Consider the following 26,209-nt stretch of genomic DNA (forward strand, 5'->3'; position numbering starts at 1 on the left):
TGCCTAACACACAATAAATATTCACTTAGTAAATGTTCGCTGTGGGTTCATCATGGGGGCAATAGTAGTGATAATTATTATCACTCCTTCAATGTGAAAAACCATCTATCTGAACAATTCAAATCAGATTGACTATTTAAAATGCAAAGAATTGAAACAACAAATTAAAAGTTGAATAGGTACTTGTTAAGCCAGAGATAAAAGGACAAAACAGTACCTTAAATTTACGCCTACTGTTCCACCATTAGAACGCTGAGCATGTGGGAGTTATTTATATCCTACTACTCAAGGTCATTGCCAATGCCTGATTTTTCAAAACTCAAAAAAATTGCAATCTCAGGCATAAATGGGTTAAAGAAAAGTAAGGAATTGGCGGGATGGTTAGAAATACTACTGGGTTGAAACAAAACTGGTAATATCCAATAGCTATGACCCATGAACATGGCAATTTTATAAAGTTCAACTAATACAATGAAGCAACTTTAATCAAAACTAAAAGCAAGTTAACTTTTAAAATTTTTATATATGATTTCATTCTTAAGGGCCTAAATAATATGATTTCTTGAGAATTACCACAATCTTAAAATTTTGATTACATACATTTTGCTCAATCATCTACTCATTCAAAAAGTATCTTTTTAGTTCTTACAAAGGCTGGGAAAAGTTCTTGGTGCAGGGATAGTAAATAAAGCAACAAAATGCCTCAAAGTTTACTCTTAGGGTGAAATAGATAAGTCATTCACATATAAATACTAAACTATGTAGTATGTCAGATGATGATAAATATATTGAAAGAAAATAAATAAGGAAAGAAGAATAGGGAAGGTCAAGGTTGGGAGTGGGAAGTTAAGATTTTTTAGATACAATGGTCTATGAAGTCCTCCTTGGTGGATGGCATCTGTGCACACATCTGAAGCAGATAAAGAAGAAAGAAGGAATAACAAGCAAATTCCCTGAGGCAGAAGCATGCCTGCAGTGGTTCCCCAGAAAGTACTACAAAGTTAGTCAAAACTACTTACTTTCTTATAAAGTTCTGATGCTTTCTCTTCAAACTCTTCTAGTTTTGCTTGATCTACGCAAATGTCTAAAATTGCAATGACAGGAAATTTTTAATGTGATAGTTCTTAAACTCATTATGACTTCAAAAGTTTAGAAAGAAAAAACATCTTAGAAAATAATACTGATACTACCAGTAAGAAATAAAATGGAAAAAAAAAATTATAATGTTGGAATGAAAAAGGCTTTTTCTAAGCATGATACCAGAAAACAGAAAACAAAGGAAAAGCCAAACTCAGTAACAGTTTTAAACTTCTAGCAGGCAAAAGGAGAACATTCAATTGCAAAAACACTCAAGTGTTTCTATCACCAATTGGTACATATTTTAAAGAAAAAAGATGATGTCTAACCAAGCTAAAAAAAAAAAAAAAAGGCAACAGTAATAAACAGAAAGTTAGAAAAATTGATACTAAAAAATCACTAAAGCAGATGAATACTAAATGACTAATAATGCCAAGTGTTGGAGTTGACATGAGGAAACCAATAGTGAAAGTTAAGAACTTTGCTGACGAAAAACTAGGCAATATGTACTAAAATTGTAAATATGGATTTTCTTTTAACCTAGCAATTCCATTTCTAAGACTTGTCCATTAGGCCAGAATAATCATTAAAATATTTTCTGATGTTAGCAAAAAAAGACAAAAAACCTGAAAATAACTTAAATGCCCAACAATAACGAACTGCTTAAATAAATTGCGATATATATACATGACAGTACACAATGTAGGAGAAGTAATTCATATGGATTTCCCATAATATATGCTATCCCTTCTTTTTTACTGAATGAAAGTGATACATGAACAAGGTTTATAAAAATGTATTACAGAAGAATTTACAATAAAAAATAAGTCAACAAAGTTACTACATCCAAATCTCAATCACACTTCCTAAAGCCATTTCTATACCAGATTATTTTGGTGGTTAGTTTCTTAACTCTAAATAAAATGTACATAACTATTATTTCTTGATTTATCTATTTAAGACATTATAGATAACTTTCTGGTATAAAAGATTAAAACAGTGTTTGTTCTCTATCTAATCCTAATTTTTGATATTTACTAAATTGGATTGCTCCAGAGCATGAAACATTTAATTTTGATTCCCATTACCTTAACAATAACTTAAAATTCTTGCTATAGTATGTCAAATTATCTGTGCCTTATGCCTTCCAACACCTTTCTCCCCTATTGTCCAACTTTGGTTCTTCTCTCACCTATTCATAGAAATACAATGACATTCTCTTCTGTATTTAAATCTTTTGTATTTACTTATGAGTTTATTCTAAATATTTAAAAATCAGTAAATACAATTAATTTTTTAAAACTATGTAAGCATGCATCACTTATACAGGCAAATGGTGTTCAAATATTTTATTTCCTTCAAGAGCTCAGTGAAAAAAACCTCTTAGCTGCCATTCCTAAATGACCCAGTGGAATAAATTTTTTCAGATACTATTCAAAATCATTCCACATTTTAGTGTGCTGCATATTTACAGCACCATTTCCTTAATTTCTGTGTCCTCTTCCCACTCCCCCCACCCCAGGAACTTCTAATTGTTTATCTCTTATAGAGAGAAACAAGCATTTTCATTAATATTATCTAGTTCTTCACTAATTACATTTCATTCTTCTCCCTGGACCCAGATAATATATGAAAAGAAACACAACTCTGCACAGATACATAGCTGAAAATGAGAGGTGTATTTTAATAGCTTTTTCAAATCATTGTGGATAATCTTCTTTGATGTATATCGAAATCTGACAAATGGTGACTTCTTAAACACATATATGTGGAATCACGTATCATATCAATTAACTTGTACTGTTACCCTAAAATCTCTTGATAAATGTTGCACTTTTAATAGATCTTTTGCCTATGTAGAATTTGTAACATCAGGCACTGGTCATATGGAAAAGAATGGTGTGCTGAGCTCATGCAAATGTTCCAAATGTTAACATGTCTTTCTACAATATCACAATGAATAATCAGCTTAATAACACCAGTGACATCAGGAAATAATTTTAGTATCAAGAACCTGTCAGCCTAAAAGCAGCAGATACAAATTTTCCAAAATTCAAATTTCCACTTAAAAACTCAAATTTTCTCATTGGCAGCATATTTATCGGCCATTTTCTTTGAAATTATAGGCTCATTTTATTTCATTTTTAAGAAAGCAAGTGCGGCCGGGCGCGGTGGCTCAAGCCTGTAATCCCAGCACTTTGGGAGGTCGAGGTGGGTGGATCACGAGGTCAGGAGATCGAGACCATCCTGGCTAACACGGTGAAACCCCATCTCTACTAAAAATACAAAAAAATTAGCCAGGCGTGGTGGCAGGCGCCTGTAGTCCCAGCTCCTCGGGAGGCTGAGGCAGGAGAATGGCTTGAACCTGGGAGGTGGAGCTTGCAGTGAGCCGAGATCATGCCACTGCACTCCAGCCTGGGTGACAGAGCGAGACTCTGCCTCAAAAAAAAAAAAAAAGAAAAAGAAAAAAGAAAGAAAGAAAGCGAGTGCCTGATGACAACTTAAATAAAAACTCAAATGTTACAACACTAAGTAATAATGCTTTGATTATCTTTAAAAAAAACTCTCAAGTTACAGAAGCTGTCGTCTGTATAAGTCATTCCAAGTTTTAAAAAAAAAGGCTTCGGCGGTGGGGCAGGCAATTCTGCTTGCAACTCAATTACACAAATATTTTCTCAACGAACTCTTTTAATAGATCTTTTGCCTATGGAGAATTTGTAATATCAGGCACTGGTCATATGCAGCAGAAGTACTGTACGTATAAATCCCATTTGTTAACACAGAATATTAAAACAATGTGTATGCAAGGGTCGATCTTTAATAAAGTTAACATTTTTAGGACCTTATCAAAGGCATTCTTAGGTAAAAAATGGCAGTTTTTTTGTTGTTTTATTGACAGTAAAGATGACAATGACTACTCCCACAGTTTAGTGCCACTGCCTTGATTCATAACAAAGTGTCAGGAGTTTTACTCACGATTGTTCTGCACCACTAGTGCAAAATACCAACCCAATAAAAAAGGCAAATAATGTTTTTTGTGCTATTATGAAAACAGTTTTGACACTTAGGGCCCTCAGGAGTCCAGAGACACAACCCGAGAACCAATACCCTAGAGCTCATTCATAGAATAAGAGACAATAAGATATTTCCATTTAAATAATAGAGAAATACTCACCTAAAAACTGGGTTAAATCTAAATCTAGTCTTTTTCGATATGTGAAGTCTGGATCCATTCCATCTCTATGCAATACAATCTGGGATACACACTCATCAATTAATTTGAAGTACTGTTGCCTAAAACCAAAGAAAAGAGTAAACGTACAATCAATCATTAGTGTAACTTTACATCAAAACAAAACTTTTTTGCTAAGATTGATTTCAAGTTCAACGATTTATTAGTAATACAGTTTCAACAGTTGACATAACAGATTTTACATGGAAGTGAGAGTAAATACAATTGTCATCACTTTGCTTTTAATGAATTCAAAACATCATATTTTTATAGTCTTTTAGGAAATATAGTGTCCCTTAATTTTCTTATAAAAGTCAAAACCTTGAATTAAGTAAATTAACTGAAAGTGAAGTGATAAGTGCTTAAAAGTAGTGCTCAGAGGTCATCAACTTTCCACCGTACCACACTGAAATAGCTACCATTAACTCACTTCATAATACAATCAAAAAAACAAAAATCTTTTCTGAAAAGTTTTACGGCAGTATATGGTATACTGTTTTCCAAGTGTTTGTGAAATCAAATTTAAAACTCATACTGTAACTTACATACAATATCAAATTCACATTTCTTACTCAAAGGGAAATGAAAAATTCAGTATAATAATATTTGTCCAAAAATTGAAGTTTAACTAAAATCTCCAAGTAGATTTTATGTTGTCATTACAGTTAAGTCTAGTCCATTTACTTTGGTAATATGCAAAACATCCCTTAAGATTTAATAAACGTGAAACAGATAAAAGATTTTATAAGTAAAACCAAACTAAAGTGATAAACAGGTTGGGTACTATTCTAATGAAGCACAGTTCTCCATACCAAATCATCCCCTAGAACTTCTTTCTTTAATGACTTTTAGCATACTTCTCCTCTCTAAATCCTCCTTATCACCTAAGTGTTGGTCCCTCAAGCCAGTTAGGCTTTCCTTTCCATAAACTATGACCCACTGCTCTTGACCTACTTACCTTACACCTAATAAACCATCTATTATGGTGAAGAAAATCTACTACAGCTTAACACTAGCAAGGATGACTAATGATCATTAACTGTTCATAGAGTAAAAATGTTTAAGAAATGGTTCCTGGGCACAAATCAAAAGTGTTATCTATGCCTCTATTTGTTCAAGTTCTTTCAAGACATTATCTCCCATCCCCAAATATTTCTGCCGTAATAACCACATTTACACGTGGTACATACGTTTAAACACATTTATATCTATCACATTTAAAAATCTCGATGATGTATTTCTATTTTACTCTTAATATTATTCTAATGTTTTTAAAAGAAAATGTTTTAAATGAACAACACAAGCTATTTCATGTCATTTTTTAAAGAAATCATAATTTTAGTAAGTTTTTCCTCAACTCCACAATGTTCAACTATGAGTTCATCTATAATGTAGCTGAAATTTCATGCAAAAACTCTTTGGGGAGGCAATACTAGCAAAGAATAATATACAACATTTCTGGATTCCAAAAATGTAAATCTAGAAACTACTCTCCATGAGCAATATTGGTGAGGTAGTAAACGTGTCTGAGGAATATGCAAACAACTTAATTAAGGGATGAACATTAAGTTGTCATTACTGATAAAATGCTATTTTTGTTGGAGGAGGTTTTGAAATCTTCACTTTTCTCTGTAGTATTGTTAACAAATGTCAGAAATTATCTCCCATGCTCATTTAACTACCATAGTATTTTAGTCATGGTAAGCCTTAATTATTCGATGCAAAACTGAATTTGATCTTCTCCACCCAATTATCTTGCTTTATTTCAGCCCCTCCCTTTTTCCTGGGGAAAAGGGGCTGCCTTTGACATATATTCTCCAATCGAATTCCATTTCTGTCAAACTTTCTTTTGTTCCAAAAGTAGAAAGGAAAAAAGATTCTAATTTTTCCATCCACCAATTCTTTCAGATGAGAACATTTAACACTCTGCAATGGAACAACCTATTGTTTGTAAAAAGAAAAAGAAAAAATATATATGTTCATATCAAAAGTAGTTTAAAGAGCTCATTAAGCAAAAAATGTTACAGGTTATCTAAGATTGCTGAAACAGTAAAATAGAGGTCCTTCTGAGGTAGATGAAACCAAAAAATGAAGGTAAAAAACAAACAAAAAACACTCATAGATGTTTACACCAACAAGAGTAAGTTTTACTGTATTTAAATAAATAAAACTTTAAAAAAATAAATGCACGACAAAAATATATGTGAATTATCACAATTCTGACACAATCTTGGGATAAAAACATAACATATTTTTAAGAAATATTAACAACCATGATAATAAATAGGAGAGTTTGGAAACATGAGGACAAAATTGATGGAGTTGTCTTGAGTATAGCAGTCACAAGAAGAACACTGCCTTTGTGGCAACCATATCTGGAACCAAGATACCTGGAGTTTAAAGAGCCAAAGAAGGAATTAACATAGATGAGCATCAACTGTAGAAGTTCATACTCAAAAGATGGCCAAATATCTAAATTTCTATGCCTTAATGTCATTTTGGTAATGCCACAAGTTAATCTTTCTCCAAGACTCTTGAGTTAACTCAAATGATAGGATCACCTGAACACAACCCAATACAGTTGTGTTTTTAATCTGTTTTGAAGCTAGATACAACCACATGCCCTCTCAGGGCACAGATGAAGGGATCAAAGTCATAAGCATGATAAACCCCTGCAGGACTACAGGCACGTTCAAACCATTGAAAAAAAACAACAGTCTTAAATTCCTGAGTACTCAAACAGCGTCAAATATCCAAAAGACAACAGGACCGACCACACACAGATCAAAAAATGTATGGAGCTTACTTTAGAGTAAGTAGAAGTTTCAGTTTCATTTTTAAGTAAATTTGAAGTAGTAATATAGTATCATAAACAGCATGATACAAATGATATTTTAAAATCTAAATTAACAATTCTTGATCTAGCATTTATAAAGTATGTAAATATTTAAACTGGTTTATTTTTAATAAAATATCAGAAAGAAGCAAATTTTAAAAAATCAGTTACTAAACTCATATTTTAGAATATCAATGGGATTTCTGGCTACAAAGAGTAATTTTGATGTATGTCCTATCCTCATCCTGAAAAACCTAACGTTTTAACATTTTGGGTCTCCTCCTTGCTTGTCAGGTGCATCAAAAAATCATTGAGTCACACCCTCTGACATTACCCAGAGGACACAGCCTGAATGAAGTTTGTCTAAAAAATTCTTCTACTTGAAATTAAGTAGAAAAGAAAAAACCACCCAAAGTATAAGAGAATGAAATTTCAGCAAACCTAAATTGGTGGCAACAAAATGATTTTATATTCAAAGAGCTCAGCTTCCACTACAAAAGAGTAATAGAAATGGAAAGTAGATATAGAGAACATTTACTAAGCATACACCATATGCCAAGGGTTTGGCTAGAAATTTTACCCATTTTCCCATATTTCACCTGCCTAACAACCCAGTGAATTAAGTGCTAACATCCATATTTAGTAACATTATAATGTAGATGAGGTCAAAAAAAAAAAAGATAAATAATTTGTTAAATTCAGATGGTTAGGACATAATCAATCTTTAAAAGCCGTTTGTCTGGCTTTTTGATATATTGGCAACATTAAACACAACTGTATTATTAAGGCTTGCCAGCTACTTAAACACGAATAAAAGCAATGTTTAGTGCCCTTCATGTAATTTATAAGAAGAAACTTCTCAACATCATTTCTACTGCCTGAGGAATAACCAGAAAATATTATCTATCACATGATAAACTAGTAATTTGTTGCTAGTTTGCATTTTTATTCAGATGAAAGGTTGTAACCAGGAATCCACAGGAGCTTAAAAAGTAATAGTAATATCATTTTACCATCATCTACCTAAATATATGCCCAGAGGAAACAACACATTCTAGGAATCAGTGTTATGACAAAAAAAAAAAAAATCATTTGCTTGTCAAAGGCAAATATGATGTGAATTTCACAATTAATAGATTTTTATTAGTGAAAGAAAACATTAGAATATAACTTTCTCTTACCTTATAAAATAATCATTTCGAATCAGCAAAAGATGCTGAAGAATAGAAATAAAATATCCCTCTGCTCTAGTTTCTTTAACTGTGCTCCACACCATGTTATAAACATCATATGCTTCAGTGAGTTGATTAAGGAATATATGGATTTATTAATACTCTACACCAAACAACTACAATAATATGACAGAATTTGTTCTGTAAGGTTTTGAAACTCTAATACAGGCATCTTATATATTCAACATAAAATACAGATATTCAGGATTGAGGGTAGTGGAAAAACTCTGGAAATGGTGACTTAACCTGACACTTCCTGACTTCCCTTCTGCAATCAGCTCAAACTATCTGTCTCGCCTAAGCACAGAGGCGGTTGAGAACAAAGATAGTAGGGAAGCTAGCTATGAATACTGTGTTGAATTCTAAAGGTTGCCTGACCAACAGAGCTGGTGGTCAGGCATAATCTATCATGAAGAAGCCCCAGGTGAAGATAGGAACCTGGTGGGTCTCATGAGGAGCACAGATATCTGCAGACCCACAGATTAACATGCGACCCAAGAGAATGCACCCAAGGTGCAGGAAAAGAGCAGCCAGTGACTAAGGCTGCCCTTTTCCTAACACTGAAAAGCCCGGAGTAGAAGGAGAAGTGTCAAATATAAAAAGAAAACAGAATAGATTGCACACATACATATAAGTCAGTCTACAGCATCCATTTGTTAGTTGCAGCATACACTTACATATATGTGTATTCATAAAAACATACAAACTAATAAAATAATAACATTCTTCTGATGCATGAAGGTTTGATTTCATGTTATTTACATAGAAATGAGCCAAATATTTGTGGTTGCGTATTTTGGATTTAGCAATAATTTTATACATGATCTGACTAGACTTTAGAACAAAAGGATATTCAAGTTCAGCTCTAATATCTTCGAGGCGATGGGATAACTCAATCAAATCTTCCTCTTTATGCTCATCAAAGACTTTAAGTTGGATATCCAGGCCATCATTCTTAATGCATTTTAAATTCTAGAGATAGAAATAGAAATTATGATGAATGATTGTTTTTAATTATGCAAAAGAATAAAAAACATATAAACAATAAACCAACCATTCAACTTGATTTATAGCATTCAAACATTTAAAGTGTTAAATAACACTCAAATCTTATCATCTATATTTCAAAAATGGATTTTTAAACTCAAGCCTTTTCCCACAGACAAATTATTCTTCAAGGTAATTTATCTAAATTTCCCCCTACTCAAGTACTCTTTTAATTTAAATATTAATAAGGAGACTGTAGGGCACTTACTGGCAATATCTCTTTCAATCCACAACGCATAAATTCATTTCTGATGTGAAGCCTAAAGTCCAAATCATCAGGAGATGTAACCAGGGCATTGATGAGCTGCATACAAGCTACCTACAAGAGATCAAACAGTGAGACAGACTGGGTCTCCAACATTAAAGAAAGAGTAACAAAACTAAACTTCAATGTTTTGTTCCAGCATTATTAAATATCTTTCCTATTAAAACAATTTGTAAGCAAAATATTTTAGTCAGTTATAAACTACAGAGGAAATAAAGTTTCAGTGGAGTTATTTATTTCTTATTTATTTGAGGGTTACTGAGGTGAAAAGAAGATGGAAAAACATTAGCCATTACTATTGTTCTATAAAAAAACAAACAAACAAACAAACAAAAAACACTTGTAACCAAAAGCTAAGTTCCTGTCCAATAATATTACTCTACACACATACAACAGAAATTTAACCTATCCTAGTTGAAAATGATAAACACCTATTGGATACATAACACTTACCTAAAATAGGATAATAAAATAATTTTCCATTTATCAAGAGAGACTCAAAGTCCCAAAGACTTCAAGGTCACCAAGGGTCTTAACTCTGGTTAACAAGGTTATAGATAAACACTGTATAATTAATTTCCAGAAGTTAATTTATCAGGCAATGGTTCTCATACTTGGGCAAAAATTCAAAATTACCCTATGTTTTAACCAGAAATAAATAACAGAGCTCAGTAAATCCTTTAATATAGAACTTAAACGATAAAAATTTTTAAATCACAAAATTTTTCAGCTCATGTTTAACACTTCAACTTTCAACTTCTCCACTTTTTTTATCCCTGGCTAAAATATATCTTTCATCCTCCAAAATCCATAAAATGCAAACAAAAGACAGTCTCTCTAGAGAAGCATTCTTTGTTGTTGTTGATAATACTATTTTTCTAAAGTCTACATTCTATCCAAGTCTAGCAAGAACTACTGGACTACTGATCAATATGTTTAACCTCATGCTGTTCCCTAAATTGTCTTTTCTCCATCCCTTAAGGCAAGGTTGATATGAATTTAAAATGCTGTTTTGGAGTAAGACACCAATAGGAGTCTCAATTCCCGCTGTTTGAAATATATAGTAATTGTTATATTTGATATCTAAGCATTAAAATCTGACCAGCATGCCTCTACTGTCGAAACTTAAGGTTGTTTAAAGTGGGAATGGGAAATATGTCAGAAGAGAGAGGAAGAAGAAAAACATAGTTTAAAAAAAAAAAAAAAAAACTTAACAGAATCTACCTTTCCAGTACATGTTCATTCAGCTGTAACCAGTTCATGTCAAAAAGTCAAGTTTAAATTTTTTTCCTTCCACCCCCTTGCCAGTCATTACCCAGGACCCACAAATGTTTTTTTCAGCAATGCCATATAATTTTCAAAGATCTCAAAGAGCAAATAAATAATGTTTCTCTACATTCAGAGAAACTAAATCAAACTCAGTCACCTGGCTTCTAGAAAAACACAAATTACAGACAACTCAAAGAAAGTAGCAAAAATAAGGAACCCAAAAACTAGCAGCAAATATCACCTAAATGGAAAATAAATATATGTAGACAATAGTAGCATGAAATTGAGAAATAAGGGAAAGGATAACCCAAAGTATTTCCAGGAAATATTCAAAAAGGTAATTCTCCATAAAAGAAGAAATAGGAAATTAAATTGAAATAATGAATTCAAGTTAAATTTATAAAATTGCTTCCCAATTCTAATCATAATTTTCCATTAGCATGGCTTAAAATCTATTTAATTTAAATCATGCAAACATGTCTGTGAATATATATAGGTATGCACTAAAATGTATTGTTCTTTATGGATAAATAATTCTATAATCAAGGTAAAGACCAAGGAGTTCCTTCCAGGTTTTATACATAATGAGATACATACTTGTGGTATCACATAATTTCACAATAATTTAGCATACCAGCAGAAGGGAGTGTCAATCAGCACTTATGCCATATCAATCAACTCCTAGAAACACCGAGAAAGGTTAAAAAAAACTACAAAGGCTAACAGGACATTTTGCCTGTCCAATGAAGATATATCAGTAAAATGATTAAAATATACTATATACTATAAGAAATATGTTTGGTAAATAATGGGAATATGGAGATGCTAAATGAGAACTAGGACAGCTGAATAAAACACTGACTCAAGGATTAATAAAATGACCTGATGCAGAAGTGAAGAAGGAAGTTCAAAGCACAGGAATTAACATGTTCAAATACATGGAACCTTTAAATTACAAGTAATTCAAATTTTGTGACTAGTTTGTCAAGGTAGAAAGGGGAGTAATGGGAAGAAGTCAAGAAATTAGGCTGAACAAGGAGACAGGAGACAGATAAGGCATAGCCTTGTGTGTCAAGTCACAAAATTCAGATTCAACCAGAAATAGTGAAAATCGTAAGGAATTTTATGCAAAGGGGGGACAATAATAGAGGCAATAGATTCAAGTTCAGAAGCTACTGTAGAAGTAAATTTTTGAGCAAGGAGGAAGGTTTGAACAACATTTGAAATATAAACTGATAGAATGAGGTACAAGAAAAGCATTTACAAGAGGCTTCCCACTTTTGTTGTTTAACTAGATAGAAAGTGGTACCATTAGCAGACATACAAAATGTAAGAAGAGCAACAGGTTTTAGAGAATAGGATAAATCTTACTTCCAAAATTCTGATTGAGATGTATATTAGAATCATTCATTCACTAAAAAAATAATTACTGAGTACCTACAACTTCTGTCAACTGGAGATATTAATACTCAAAAAATGAGAAACAAAAGTGAGATATTTGTCATAAGGAAGTAATCTCTGTGCTCTACTTGATGTTCCAAAAATGTAGCATATGATCTCTCTTAATTTGCATGTTATAGAAATCATTGTGATACATTACAAAACCAAATTCCCTCTGAGCTAATAAGGGTAAGAAAATAAGGAGCTTCTATCTTCCTGAGAGCACCTAGTTAACTAAAGTTTCCATCTTTGGGCATCAGAAGCAGTTTACCCTGATATTGGCTCACATACTTCATTCCTCCAAAGCCTATTTATTGATGCCTACTATACACCAGGCACTGTTCGTGGTACTAGATATACAGGTGTGAAAAAAGATGGAAATTTCTTTGAGAGAAAGAGGAATCAAGACTGACTCCAAGGATTTGGGCCTGAGCAACTTAAAGGATGAAATTGTAATTTATTGAAACAGAAATGACCACGGAAGAAACAGGCTTGGGAAGAGAGAAGGATTCCGTTTTGGAGATGATAAGTTGGAAATGTCTATTAGTGATCTAAATTTTAAAAGCTGACAAGGAAATTGAAGACAGAAGACTCCAGTTCAAAATAAAGCAATTACCATAGCAATAATATGTAAAAACCAAGATCTCAGATGGAATCACCCAGGGGACAGTACAGAGGAAAAGGAGGAGTAAGAACTGTTTAGGGCATTTTTCAACTGTAAGGTTCAACATGGAGATTAGAGAAATAAGTTAAAGAAAAAAAAAAGTTAAAAACCATAAGTGAGGTAGAAGGAAAACAAGGAGATTGTGGTGTCCTGGAAGTATGGAAAGTGGTCTCAACAGTGAGAGAGTGATCAACTGTGTCAAATGTGGTCAAATAAAACAAGGACTAACCAAATACCACCGCATCTGGCAAAATGAAAACACTGGTGACTTGACAAGAATAGCTTCTACAAAGGGATAAAGTTACTGTTCCAAGTGGAAACCACTTGCCTCCCCACAGATGCCATATGCAGCCAGTAAACAAAGCAATTGGCTCTAAAATATTCTCCTCTTTGCCCTAAATGCATCTTTATATGTTAGAAGTAACTGCTCCTTTATCTTTGTTTTTAAAAAGTCTGTTTAAAGACACTCATCTCTAGGTTTTATGGATTACAAATTCAATTCTAATGGTTTGGAAAGTCAATACTGTAAGTTCACTTTATTACTCTTGTGTCAATTATCAGAAAGGATCTTATGTGAGAAAAGGTATTTTAAATGTAACTTCTAGCTGGAGGGGTGTGTGTCCATCTATGATTCAGGAGAGTTGAGGATGTCCTTAGGGAAGCAGTAAACTAAAAGTATAGTACAAGGACCGACACCAGCAAACTCCAGATAGCCTAAGACAGGAAAGTGAGTGGCCAAAAAGGTAATGACAAAGAGTGGGACAAAAGTAGCAATATAAACTAGGAAGGTAAAGACATAACAGGGGCCAATAAAGTAGATAAACTATAAATAGAAATCTCAAAGATATTCAATATGTAGGACAGAGCCAGTCAAAGGCAATCTTAAGAACAGGGCAAATGATCAAAGGAAAATCATTAGAAGTCGAAAGAGGTTAACAACAAAATAGAGGAACATGCCACTATCTACATCACTGAATCAGCAAAGTGGCTTTCTGCCCTTGAAAATAAAGTGAGAAGTTTTCTTCATATGTGAATACATAGTACCTAAATTTCCTTTGGTATATAATTTACTGCAATTACTATGTTCAACACAAATATGAGAAAAGACAAATGTGTTTGTTTATACAAATTTATTGTACATGAGAAATCTTGTTACATGCATAAGGTGCAGTGATCAAGTCAAGATATTTACGGTGTCTATTCTCTGAGTACAATACATTTATTTGGTCAGATACAGTCACTCTATTCTGCTATCAAACATTAAACTTACCTTTTCTACCATATGTTTGCACCCTTTATACACTTCTCTTCATCCTTCCTTCTCTGCCCCCACTTTACTCTTCCCAGCCTGTTATCTATCTTTCCACTTTCTACATCCATGTGATCACAATTTTTAGCTCCCACATATAAGTGAGAACATGTGATATTTGTCTGTCTGTGCTTCGTTGATTTCACTTAAGATAATAGCCTCCAGTTCCATCTATTTTGCTGCAAATGACAGGATTTCATTCCTTTTTATGGCTGAATAGTATTCCACAGTGTATATGTACCACATTTTCTTTATCCATTCATCCACTGATAAACACTTAGGTTTATTCCATATCTTTGCTATTGTGAATAGTGCTGTAATAAACATGCGAGTACTAGCATCTCTTTGAAATATTTATTTCTTTTCTTTTGGGTGGATACTCAGTAATGAGATTGTTTTTTCTAACCTTTGGTTCCCTGACCCTTTTGGACAACAAACTTAAGCACAAAATTCAAGGTTCACTAACAGGCACTATCCCTGAGCCCCATCCACGAGGACCATCCAGTTTTTCCAAAGGCCGCCAGAGCAGATGCTTTCAATCTGATTGTGCTGACAAGATTTAGAAAGTTGTCTAACAGCAAAAGTAAGTAGTTCTTAGAAAGTTTACTTGAGTCAACATGTTCAGACTGGATATAAGTAGATGTTTTTACAATTAAATGATGGCTCTACACTGCAACAACATATCAGCTTCAGGAGCTAAATCCAGATTGAAAACAAGAACCAGTAAAATACTTAAATAAAAATTCCATCAGAGTCTGCAAATACTTATTATCTGGGCCTGGAAGATACAGTTTAGACTGCTATTCATCTTTCCCACTCCATAGCAGAAATTATTTCTCTCTTTGCACAATTAAATTTCACATTTATCAAGTTAAAATGAGTAAATGATGCTTATGGACAAATATTTTGCCTCCAGTATAAATAAAGAAATTCCAAAGATTTTAAAATTTTACACACATGCATTGAAGTAACTGCATGTACCCCATATAGACTCAGAGAAATAAACTGCAGGACTCAAGAAGCTATCATTTATACCAAGAATACAAAAGAACAAACTTGAATTCTTAAAATATTTATTCAGAAACTCCTCCAAGACATCATTAATTTCTTCTATGTACTCCCATGCCTTTTTTCTAAAACTGCATTTATTGCAGTTTTCATATGAAATGTCAGATGGCTTTAAATTCTTGAGTATAAGCTTCTTAAGGGCAGAGGTGTATTTCTTTCAACTTTGTAGTTCCAATACCTAGTATAGCCCAGTACATAGCAGTCACTGAATAAGTAATTAATCAGTTAAATATGAAACGTTTTAGTTACCTTCAAGACATTATCTTTCTAGTTGTCCAGTGTAGAATAAATGAAGAAATGTATTATATAGACTTATAATGTAGATTCAGAAAACTGCCAGTAAACTCAAGATAATGGTAACCATTAGTTTACACGTGGGTATGCTCCATATGACAATATGAGTTCACATAAGAATATTATCTGTTTCTTTAATGTCTACTAACATAATGGCTTAGTATTTACTGACTCATTTTAATATAGTTGATGTTTTAATTGACTGGTACTTAAATATCAATCCTATTCATGCAAACCCCAATAAAAGTAGTAGTCAGAAGAGAAAGGAATTAAATTAACTTTTGCATCCTTCTGGGATAGCTCAACAATGATCCTAAAAATTAGCCTTTTACTAATAGTCTGTATTCTTCATTTAGTCCTTCATTAAATGTGAGAAAAATTATTTAAAATAGAAAATTAATTAATAGTGATTTGATGGGACAGAAGAGATACTTAAAACAAAAAATAGTAAATCAAGATATAACTATTCATTATAAGAAGACCTTTACTTAGTCTTGGGCATAATAAAACCTGGGTAAACTTTCAAGATTAAAGTGGTAGGGGGAACAAAATCAACCAAAGCAAATATACTTGGCTAAATCCAGAAAGGCATTTAACCTCTGATTTGTTTTAATGTGAGTATTCAATTTCATGTCTGATTATTGTCCAATGACAAGTTTCAAAATATAGTGATTATCACCCAATTAAGAAAGGTTTTTGGTACTATTTTTAAAACTTTAATGAAACTATTTATAATGATAAAAAGTTATCCTTTTTTCATTTATAAAAATATTGCTTTTTCTACGTTTTCAGACATGGAAAAATGAGATCCCATCAAACTTTCTAAGATCTACCTTCTAATTAAACTTAATGAAATCCACAGATTGAAGAGATTTTTTTTTTTACGTTAAGGAAAAATTTAACTATCTTTGCAGCAGCCATAACAAGGCAACTCTCAATCTTTGACTGCAGGAAACATAAATGGCCTACAGCCCCATGCTACCTTCTGAAACCTATCACAGTATTAGAGTTGAAGTCACAGTTCCCTGCTCCCATCCAAGGCTTGAGTATAGCAAGTATACTAAAATAGACCTGTTCCTGGGACACATGGGACTTTGGCTCAAGGATTCCCCAACAGGCTTGCCAAGCTCTCCTAGATTGCAGGGCAGCCTGAGACACTTTCACCCAATCTCCACTCCTTCCCTTTCTCCTTCACCTAGGGTCAGATCTGCATTGAGTTTGACAGCTCTCCCAGCCTCCCCCAGCTCCTCCTCCAGCATCCCTCACAGGCAATTCCTCTAGTCCCTTAAACATCAAACCTCTTGCTTCTCAGAGAACCAAGACTAATAGCCTCATTTCACAAAGCAAGTTTCAAAAAGGGTTGTCATTTTCAAATTCTTAGACTCATAAGTATTATACCTGAAGCTTAATCAAATTTCTTATTTTTTAGGTATTTAACAGAACACTTTTACTTTTTCTTATTTTTCTTTATATATGACCACCTTCTGTATTTTCATATGTTATCATGAGATATGTGTTAAGACCATGTGCAATGTGCATGCCAGACACTGAAATACATTTGGAACACAGTTTTTCTCTAGTAATATTTCCAGAGACACCAATAGCCTGGATTATATTCCTTGCTTTTGCTTCCTTGAAAAATATATCCTAGGGTAAAGAAATATCTACCACAGGAATCCTAGAAAGACATACCAACCACCAGCCACCCCTGTCCAGTACTGCATCAATGCTATCGCTATAGCTTAAGAAGCCTGAAGATATGAGGGTTGCACAACAATGTGAATGTGTTTAATGTCGCTGAACTAACTATACTCTCAAAGATGGTTAAAATGGTAAATTTTATGTTATATATCTTACTACAATAGGGAAAAAAAACCTAAAGTGAATAATGGCTATGTATTTCAACGGTGGGTAAAGAAATGACAAGATCTGGGTTATCTTTACTAGATAATCATAAAAAGTAGAGATCCACGGAAGGACAACGTAAACCCAGCTACTGGTATTATATCTAAAGAGTATACTAAAATCATATATTTAGAAACTTGAATGAAATTAAGTAAAAGGATATAAGTATATATTTTAAGTGAGCAAGCTCAGAACTAAAGATGCTACAGATTCACATCAAACCATCAAAGACAACCAAACAATTTTTTTCTCCCTGAAACAAGCTTCCCATCTTTTCCTTTATTTGCTCTCTGACATAATTATTTCTCCTCTCTGGACTCAGAAACTGTGGAAATCATGTTTTTCCTTTATTCAGTAACTAATGTAGGGAAAATATTCTTTAAGTATCCCTAGAATCAAAATTAATGAGGGTTTCATTCCATTTAATCTACATCCAAGATATAACAAATGTATAGGAACAACATTGGAAGCACTGGGCTTAAGGAAAAGTAGCCAAGGTGACACTAGGAGGTTTGTGGTCTTCTGTCTGTTGCAAGACAATTCTCCCTGGGTCTCTCATATTTCATTTCCACTTGTATTGCAAGTAAAGACATTGATGGTCTTTTATCTAGATGCTCTTCAAGGATGTGTGTATACCAAAGAATCTTGGAAAATAGCATCTCTTTCCAGAGCAAAGAGTAGGCTCACTTCATGTCTAGTATAATAAAGATAATGTCTCCTTTTACAGCAAAGCGCAGGCAGGTTCAAAGTTCCTCTCCTACAGCACATCCTCTCGTCCACCACCATAAAGTTCTGACCATGATTTGATTATCATTACCTACACTTTACTAAGAGGTCAATCAGAATAGATCGAGCTCCTGCATCTCCCATGCAAAACATCTTCCCTTCTCTCTGGATGTCTACCCCATTCCAAGTCCCATAACTGTAGCTCAGTCACCCTGTGGGGTGGGTGAATGGTACTGACAAAAAGGACAAGTTGGACTGACTGTCTTCAGACAGTCCCTCCAAAAATGTTTAGACTTAATTATTTCCTGAACCAAGAACTGTAATATTTATCAGCCAGCTGGAAGCCAAGTTGAAAGCTCTGACACCCTGTAGTCCCTCAACCAAAAAGGTCCTATTTTGGTCACACAACAACTATAAACAACACTTTCCTTCCAGGAGCACCATGTACACCTTTCAAGACTACTTATCTTGTGTGAAAGACAGGCATTAACTTGCCTCTCTCTTCAAAAACACCATGACTTGAACCCTACAGGTATGATCATAAGAAATGTTCAAGTGTTTAAAGAAATGTCACCATTATATCATGCAACCCTTAGGCAACTATGGAGATCTCTCCAAACTGAAGCTATCCTTAGTTACTCTGGGGAGCTTCCTGGAGAAAAAAACTGACTTACTATGTGCACTCTGCAGGCCGTTATCCCTACAGTGGGAAGTGGTAAAAAATCTGTGCCTGATTTTAGCTAAAGTGATCAGTACCACCACATCAGCCCTGGGAGACAATCAGGTCAGCTTCAACTCAATGACCAGGATTGTTATGAATGAAAGAATTGTACTAGACTTCTTGGCTGGGGAAGTTTGTATAATCACTAACACATCATACTGTATCTGAATTAATACCTCAGGCCAAGTGGAAAGACGAATCAAAAAATTTAAAAAGAAAGTTCATGTCCTTTATAGAGGCATGGATGAAGCTAGAAACCATCATTCTGAGCAAACTATCGCGAGGACAGAAAACCAAACACCGCGTGTTCTCACTCATAAGTGGGAATTGAACAATCAGAACACTTGGACACAGGGTGAGGAACATCACACACCAGAGCCTGTCATGGAGTGGGGGCAGGGGGGAGGGATAGCATTAGGAGATATACCTGATGTAAATGACGGGTTAATGGGTGCAGCAAACCAACATGGCACATGTATACATATGTAACAAACTGCACATTGTGCACATGTACCCTAGAACTTAAAATATAATAAAAAAATAATAAAAATAAAAAGGGAGATAGATCTCTTTGTATTGATTGAAAGATATATAAAGTACAATAAACAAGATGTAAAACAAACAAACAAAAAAAGCCACCTGATGTTCTAAGGTAGACTCTCATGATTTATTAGATTATGGGATTTGTTCAGCTGACTAGACCTGGGACCTGGAAGGCAGGACTGAGGCCAATACTCCAGACAGGCCTCTTTCTGCTACCCACAGTCCTACTGACCAGCATCCTTAATTAAGTATGCTATGAAACAAATTGAACAGATTTCATCATAGCCTGTATCACTCAGATCAATCACAGTCATTGCTGCCCATAACATAAAAGTAATATTCCCTATGCTCAAGGTTTCTTTCCTAAAATACAACCCACTGCAACTGGCAGTATTCACAATACACTACGAGTGTTATAATATGGGCTTTGGAACTGACACAAAGCCGATAGTCAGCCTACTGCTATTGCTGTGAGCAATAAAATCCTTTGTTTTTAACCTAGGAGTTCATGTCTTTTGACAGCACCAATAGAACTGTGGCAGACTAACATGTCAGTTTATAAGTGGCAGATCCTCTAAGACCCTTCATGTACCTGACCCTCCCATCTGCAACTCCATGGGTACTGGATCAGGGAGAAACCACAGGAAAAGGAAGTTACAGCATTCTATCACTGTAGGCTTGAGGACATATACCCTGAAGAAGAACCAAATATCTACCCCAAAAGCTCTAGGATTCTCATGTTTTGAATCCCTTCAAAAAATATATCACAATTCAATCAGTCCTATGACCAACAGCAAGTTCAACAAACTCTTTGAAATCTAGAAAATACTCGATAACAAGACAGAAGACACAGAAAGGAAAAGAAAAAGAGGATAGAAATAAAAATAACAGAAAATTAAAGGGTGGCAGAAACTAGAGATTGGTTAACCAATATTATCCCAGTCCTTTTCTACTAAGGAAAAACTGGCCAACATGAGGGACAACCACACACATGAATACTGGACTCTGTGATGAAGGGTTTGGTTCTCCTGGGGCAACTGTGGCAGAAGGCTGTCTGTCCCTGGTGTCACAAGTGCTAACCACAGCAGAGAGTTGGGAGTGGCATTTCCATCAGAGCATTGCTGTGATATGGTACAGCATTTCTTCTGTATTACTTCTAGCTATGTACTACTCACATGACTCCCTGGGCCTACTAGAAATCTTGTAAGGTAGGTACAAAATTTGTAAAGTAATTGATTGATATAGGTTATGATGAAATCTGTTCAATTTGTTTCATAGCGTATTTAATACTGTAATACCATTTTCTGCTTAAAATACCTAGAGCGATTATGTTGCTTGCAGCTATATATATATATATTCTGCTTGTTTGTTTTTGAGACAGAGTTTTGCTCTGTCACCCAGGCTAGAGTGTAGTGGCGCGATCTCGGCTCACTGCAAGCTCCGCCTCCAGGGTTCACGCCATTCTCCTGCCTCCTGAGTAGCTGGGACTACAGGTGCCCACGACCACGCACAGCTAATTTTTTTTTTTTTTGTATTTTTAGTAAAGACAGGGTTTCACCGCATTAGCCAGGATGGTCTCGATCCCTTGACCTCATGATTTGCCCACCTCGGACTCCCAAAGTGCTGAGATTATAGGCATGAGCCACCACACGCAGCCCCTGATAATAATATTCTGATAATAATAATGAGAATTATAATAATAATGAGAATAAAGTTATTCCAGGTACAAAGTTTATCATTTTCTTACTATATAATATCAAATGGGGGAAGTCTGCTCAATTCTATCATAATCATAAATTATCATTATTAGGATCAGACTAACAAGAAAAGTAACAATTCTCCTTATTCTCCTTTAAAAAAAGACTTTGTCATAAATATACTTCCCAGTAAAAAACAATGAAGAATGTTTTTATTTTGCTATCTCATTTTCTCCAATTTAAGAGCAAATAATTGGTTCCTATTTTATTCACCAATAAAAAAGTTTTATTTTTAATTGATGATTTGCTAATGTCATCTAGTTTAGCACATTTTAGTAATGCAATTTATTAAAATGGAATAAAATGGGTACAAATAGTTTTATGGGAAAATTGATAGCCAGACACCTCGAAAATATACTTTATTTGTGGAAAATTCAGAAAGACATAGAGAAACAAGTATTTTTAGATATTGCTACAATGTTTTTTGATAATTTTAAAGAATATAGAAGAGCATAATCTGCAATATGCAGAAAACAGAATCTATGTTACCTTTTTTTGTTCGTTTGTTTGGCCTAAGTTAGAACTCTAGAAAATGGTACCTTTTACTCTGAAGCCTGTTACCTGCTACCTATTTCACACATTAGGCTTAAAAACAATGAGAAACCTTTATTAAGGAGTAAAAACCTTCAACAAAATATTTGAATAGAAAAAATAAGAATGTAGAACAATTCTTTCCATTTTCTATTCCCAATTAAGAGCGTGGAAATTTAACCCGAGCATATCAGAAAATGAGAAAGAAATAAATTTGAATGATGTTAAAATAACCTTTCACTTCTTAAAAATTAAGCTCTGAGAACTACACCAAGAAATTTATTTTACTGTTTATAGGATATCAAATAATTAACACTACTACTAACTGTAACAGAAAATATAATTACAACTAAGTCAATTAGTTTCTTAAAAGCAAATATAATCAGTTACATATATATTGGCAAAAATTTTTTTTAAATTGAATCATCACCTACTATGTCCCACAAAAGTTAAAAATTAAAAAGAAACTATATTATACCCGTGACTTCCATAATTGTGGAAGGAAAACATTGCTCTAAGCTCTTCTCCTCCCTGGCTGTATTCACTCAACACTAAATATGGCAAATAAGCAGCAGTTTAAAAAGAAATCAGCTCTACAAATGTTCACAGCAACATTTTTCATAACAGCCGAAGAGCAGAAACAACCTGAATGTCTGTCAACTGACAGCTGATAAAATGTGTTACACCCATATGACAGAAGATTATGTGGCAATTTTTTAAAATGCAGTACTCCAACATGAATGAACCTCTAAAATATTTTGTTATTAATAAATAAAAGAAGCCAATCGCAAAGATCCACATAATGCATGATTACATTTATGTGAAATGTCTGGAATATGCAACTCTATAAAGACGGAAAGTAGATCAATAGTTGTCTCAGGCTACAGAGAATAAAGGATTGTGGAGTTATAGCTAAGGGATGAGGACTTTGTTTTGGTGTGGCAATGAAAATCTTCTAAAATTGATTATGGTAAAGATTCCACAAATCTGTTAATATACCAAAAAAACTGAATCACACTTTTTGTTTTTTGGTTTTTTTTGAGACAGACAGTCTCGCTCTGTTGCCTAGGCTAGAGTGCAGTGGTGCGATCTCAGCTTACTGCAAACTCCACCTCCCAGGTTCACACCATTCTCCTGCCTCAGCCTCCCGAGTAGGTGGGACTACAGGCGCCCGCCACCACACGTGGCTAATTTCTTTGTATTTTTAGTAGAGACGGGGTTTCACCATGTTAGCCAGGATGCTCTCAATCTCCTGACCTCATGATCTGCCCACCTTGGGCTCCCAAAGTGCTGGGATTACAGGCATGAGCCACCGCACCTGACCTGAATCGCACATTTTAAATGGGTAAATGTTATGATACGTTAATTTAGTCTCACTAGAGTTGTTAATAAAAGAAATTAAACCTGTATTAAAACTTTATATAAACAGAATTCTCAATATTTATTAAAGTCTTAATATTTTCTATAGAATAGTAACCTATAAAATTCCAAACTTTTAACTGATAGTTCTCTTTCTAGATATTTACTGGCTAAACATAAATTTATCATGACTATAGAAATGTTATTTTTCCACAGAAGAGCACCTTCAATAAAATTAGAACAACTACCCATTAAAGAAATTACTTAATTTACCCCCTAAATTTTTTAAATCAACATGGTTTGCCTTTAAGTTCATACTCATCAATTTAATTTGTAGTTAATTAAAATAAAGGTCAGACAGATTTACCTGTATGTCTGACAGCCAAAACAAATATTCCAAATAACCAAGAATTAGACTGCAATAGTCAAAACTTTCCAATAAATGAGGAGATCATGTCATTTACCAGGACAATAATGGCTTGTTAAAGCCATTATTCCCTCACAGTTTAAAACCTCATGTAATGTAATACTGTTGTAAACAAAAGGATGGGACCCCAGTTTTACCAACATTTTTATAAACCTTTTATTCCCAAATAATTATAGACTCATAGATAGTTGCAAAAAGATCAGACAAAGTAATTGTTCAACTTTCCTCTACAAACTTTTCTTTAGGGTTACTCTTCATTAATCTTCAGATGAATAAAAAGCCTGGGATCAGATGACAAAGAAACTTGTTAAAAGCACCGGATTACAACAGACCAAGCAGACAAGGAAAGACACAAAACTAGAAAGGAAAAAGAAAAGCAATAGGAAGGAAAAGGAGAGAAGGGAAGGGGGAGCTCAGAGACAAGTTGGGAGAGAAGAGACGGAAGAAAGCAAAGAGAAAAGAGAGGAGGAGGAGAAGGGAAATGAGGCTAGCAGTATATGAATTAAAAGACTCTAGTCCCTCAAGCAACTAAATGGGCAAGGTCTATGTCAGTGATGGGGAACACATCCCAGATCTCCACGCCAATGTCATCTAACAAGCCCAGAATGCATGAAAAGGGGTTCTCTTCCAAAGGTTCCTGCCAGATCCATGCCATAGAGACCCTCTACTCAGGTCTTCAATTCTGCCTATTCCAAGATAAACAAATTACAACATAGGGTTCCTCACTAGCTATTCGCTAACACTGTCATCTGAAATGTCCATACTAAATTATTAGTTTCACAGCTCCTGTCATATTCTCATTTTGTTTTTTCTTGAGTCGGAGTCTCACTCAGCCACCCAGGCTGGAGTGCAGTGGCACGATCTCGGCTCACTGCAACCACCGTCTCCGGGGTTCAAGCAATTTTCCTGTCTCAGCCTCCTGAGTAGCTGGGACAGGTACTCGCCATCATGTCCGGCTAATTTTTGTATTTTAGTAGGCTGGTCTTGAACTCCTGACCTCAGGTGATCCGCCTGCCTCAGCCTCCCAAAGTGCTAGGATTACAGGCATGTGGCACCGCACCCGGCCTATTATTTTTCAAACACCATTTGTTTACTTTTAATTTTTAACTTTATTTTTTTTTTTATTTCAGATTTGGCTTTTCTATTCCTGTCATATCAAGAAAATATAAAATGGCCAAGCTGCCCAGAACCTTTAAAAAAAAAAAAAATGCATAACTTTTTACTTTTATTAAGTGTGAAACATTTACTTCGTATCTATTACCACACTGGCTTCGAAACTTTGCTGCACATTAGGATCATCTGAGGATCATTTTAAATTTCCCAATGTCCAGGTCACACCATGCCAATTAAGTTTTAAAAGTATGGAGGTGAGAATCAGGTGTTAATATTATTTAAGACGATCACTCTTGAACAATTATCCCAATAAAAGCCTCTTTTCCTTTTTTAAGAAAAGAAAGAGAAATTACATGAATATTAGTTATTCAGCTTGAATATTAAAATGTTTAAGTCTAAATGTGTCTTTTTAGCAGTATTTTTGGAAACATCTATAACCTTGGGTTTCCTTATTATTCACGTAAGCTCAACTTTTCAGTTATTAACATTAAAATAATGAAAATACCTAATTCACCTAATTGGCAAAACATCTCAAAAGTTAAAGTAATTTATGAGACTAACATAGAATAAATAGTTCATATGGCTATATCTTATACAAAGTAATCTAATAGTTCTACTACAGGAAAAGCAACCTAGGAAATGGTTACATTGTTGTGTGCCAAGATGTATCTGTAAGATAAATTATGACATAGTACAAATAGGAATTCTATATGTTAAAAAAATGCTAGGCCAGATGCAGTGGCTCATGCCTGTAATCTCAGCACTTTGGGAGGCCGAGGCGGGCAGATCATGAGGTCAGGGGAGATCGAGACCATCCTGGCTAACACAGTGAAACCCCGTCTCTGCTAAAAATACAAAATAATTAGCTGGGCATGGTGGCGGGTGCCTGTAGTCCCAGCTACTTGGGAGGCTGAGGCAGGAGAATGGTGTGAACCTGGGAGGCGGAGCTTGCAGTGAGCTAAGAACGCGCCACCACTCCAGCCTGGGAGACAAAGCAAGACTCTGTCTCAAAATAAATAAATAAATAATGCTATAAAAGAATATTAAAAGGCATGCAGAGCTTCATAACAACGTTTTCATATAAACCAATCACAAAAAAGTTAAAAGAAATATATGTCATTTAAAAATAGATTTTATATACACACAAAACTTACTTGCAGTTGAACTGAATTGTGCCGGAGGCCTTCCACAATACAAAAAAATCTGTCAATTTTTTTTTCTTCACCAGCTGAAGTTAAAGCTTCTAAAACTTCTTCAAGGCTATTAGAAAATTTGAGTCAATTAAATTGCAAGTAGCAAACACAAATGCCACAATACAATTGCTTTATCCTACTAAAGTCAATATCCTAAGCAGCCAATATATTTTACAAGCAGTTTACCGAGTACATACCATG

The 26,209-nt window shown here is 34.3% G+C and overlaps 1 protein-coding gene across 1 annotated transcript in view; it reads right to left on the bottom strand.

The window, feature by feature from the left end:
* DIAPH3 (diaphanous-related formin 3) overlaps positions 1 to 26,209 on the bottom strand; it is a gene marked incomplete at its 3' end in the record, with an annotated part of 233,999 nt that overhangs the window by 56,101 nt on the left and 151,689 nt on the right. The window contains exons 9-14 of the mRNA XM_011943276.1: positions 25,970 to 26,075; positions 9,633 to 9,743; positions 9,231 to 9,349; positions 8,327 to 8,443; positions 4,253 to 4,371; positions 1,020 to 1,084 (exon numbers count right to left, since the gene is read on the bottom strand). Coding sequence (XP_011798666.1) covers positions 1,020 to 1,084; positions 4,253 to 4,371; positions 8,327 to 8,443; positions 9,231 to 9,349; positions 9,633 to 9,743; positions 25,970 to 26,075 — 637 coding nt within the window. The remainder of the gene's footprint in view (positions 1 to 1,019; positions 1,085 to 4,252; positions 4,372 to 8,326; positions 8,444 to 9,230; positions 9,350 to 9,632; positions 9,744 to 25,969; positions 26,076 to 26,209) is intronic.

Source organism: Colobus angolensis, unplaced genomic scaffold, assembly GCF_000951035.1.
Source record: "Colobus angolensis palliatus isolate OR3802 unplaced genomic scaffold, Cang.pa_1.0 Scaffold218, whole genome shotgun sequence".
In the NCBI taxonomy this organism is placed as follows: domain Eukaryota; kingdom Metazoa; phylum Chordata; class Mammalia; order Primates; family Cercopithecidae; genus Colobus; species Colobus angolensis.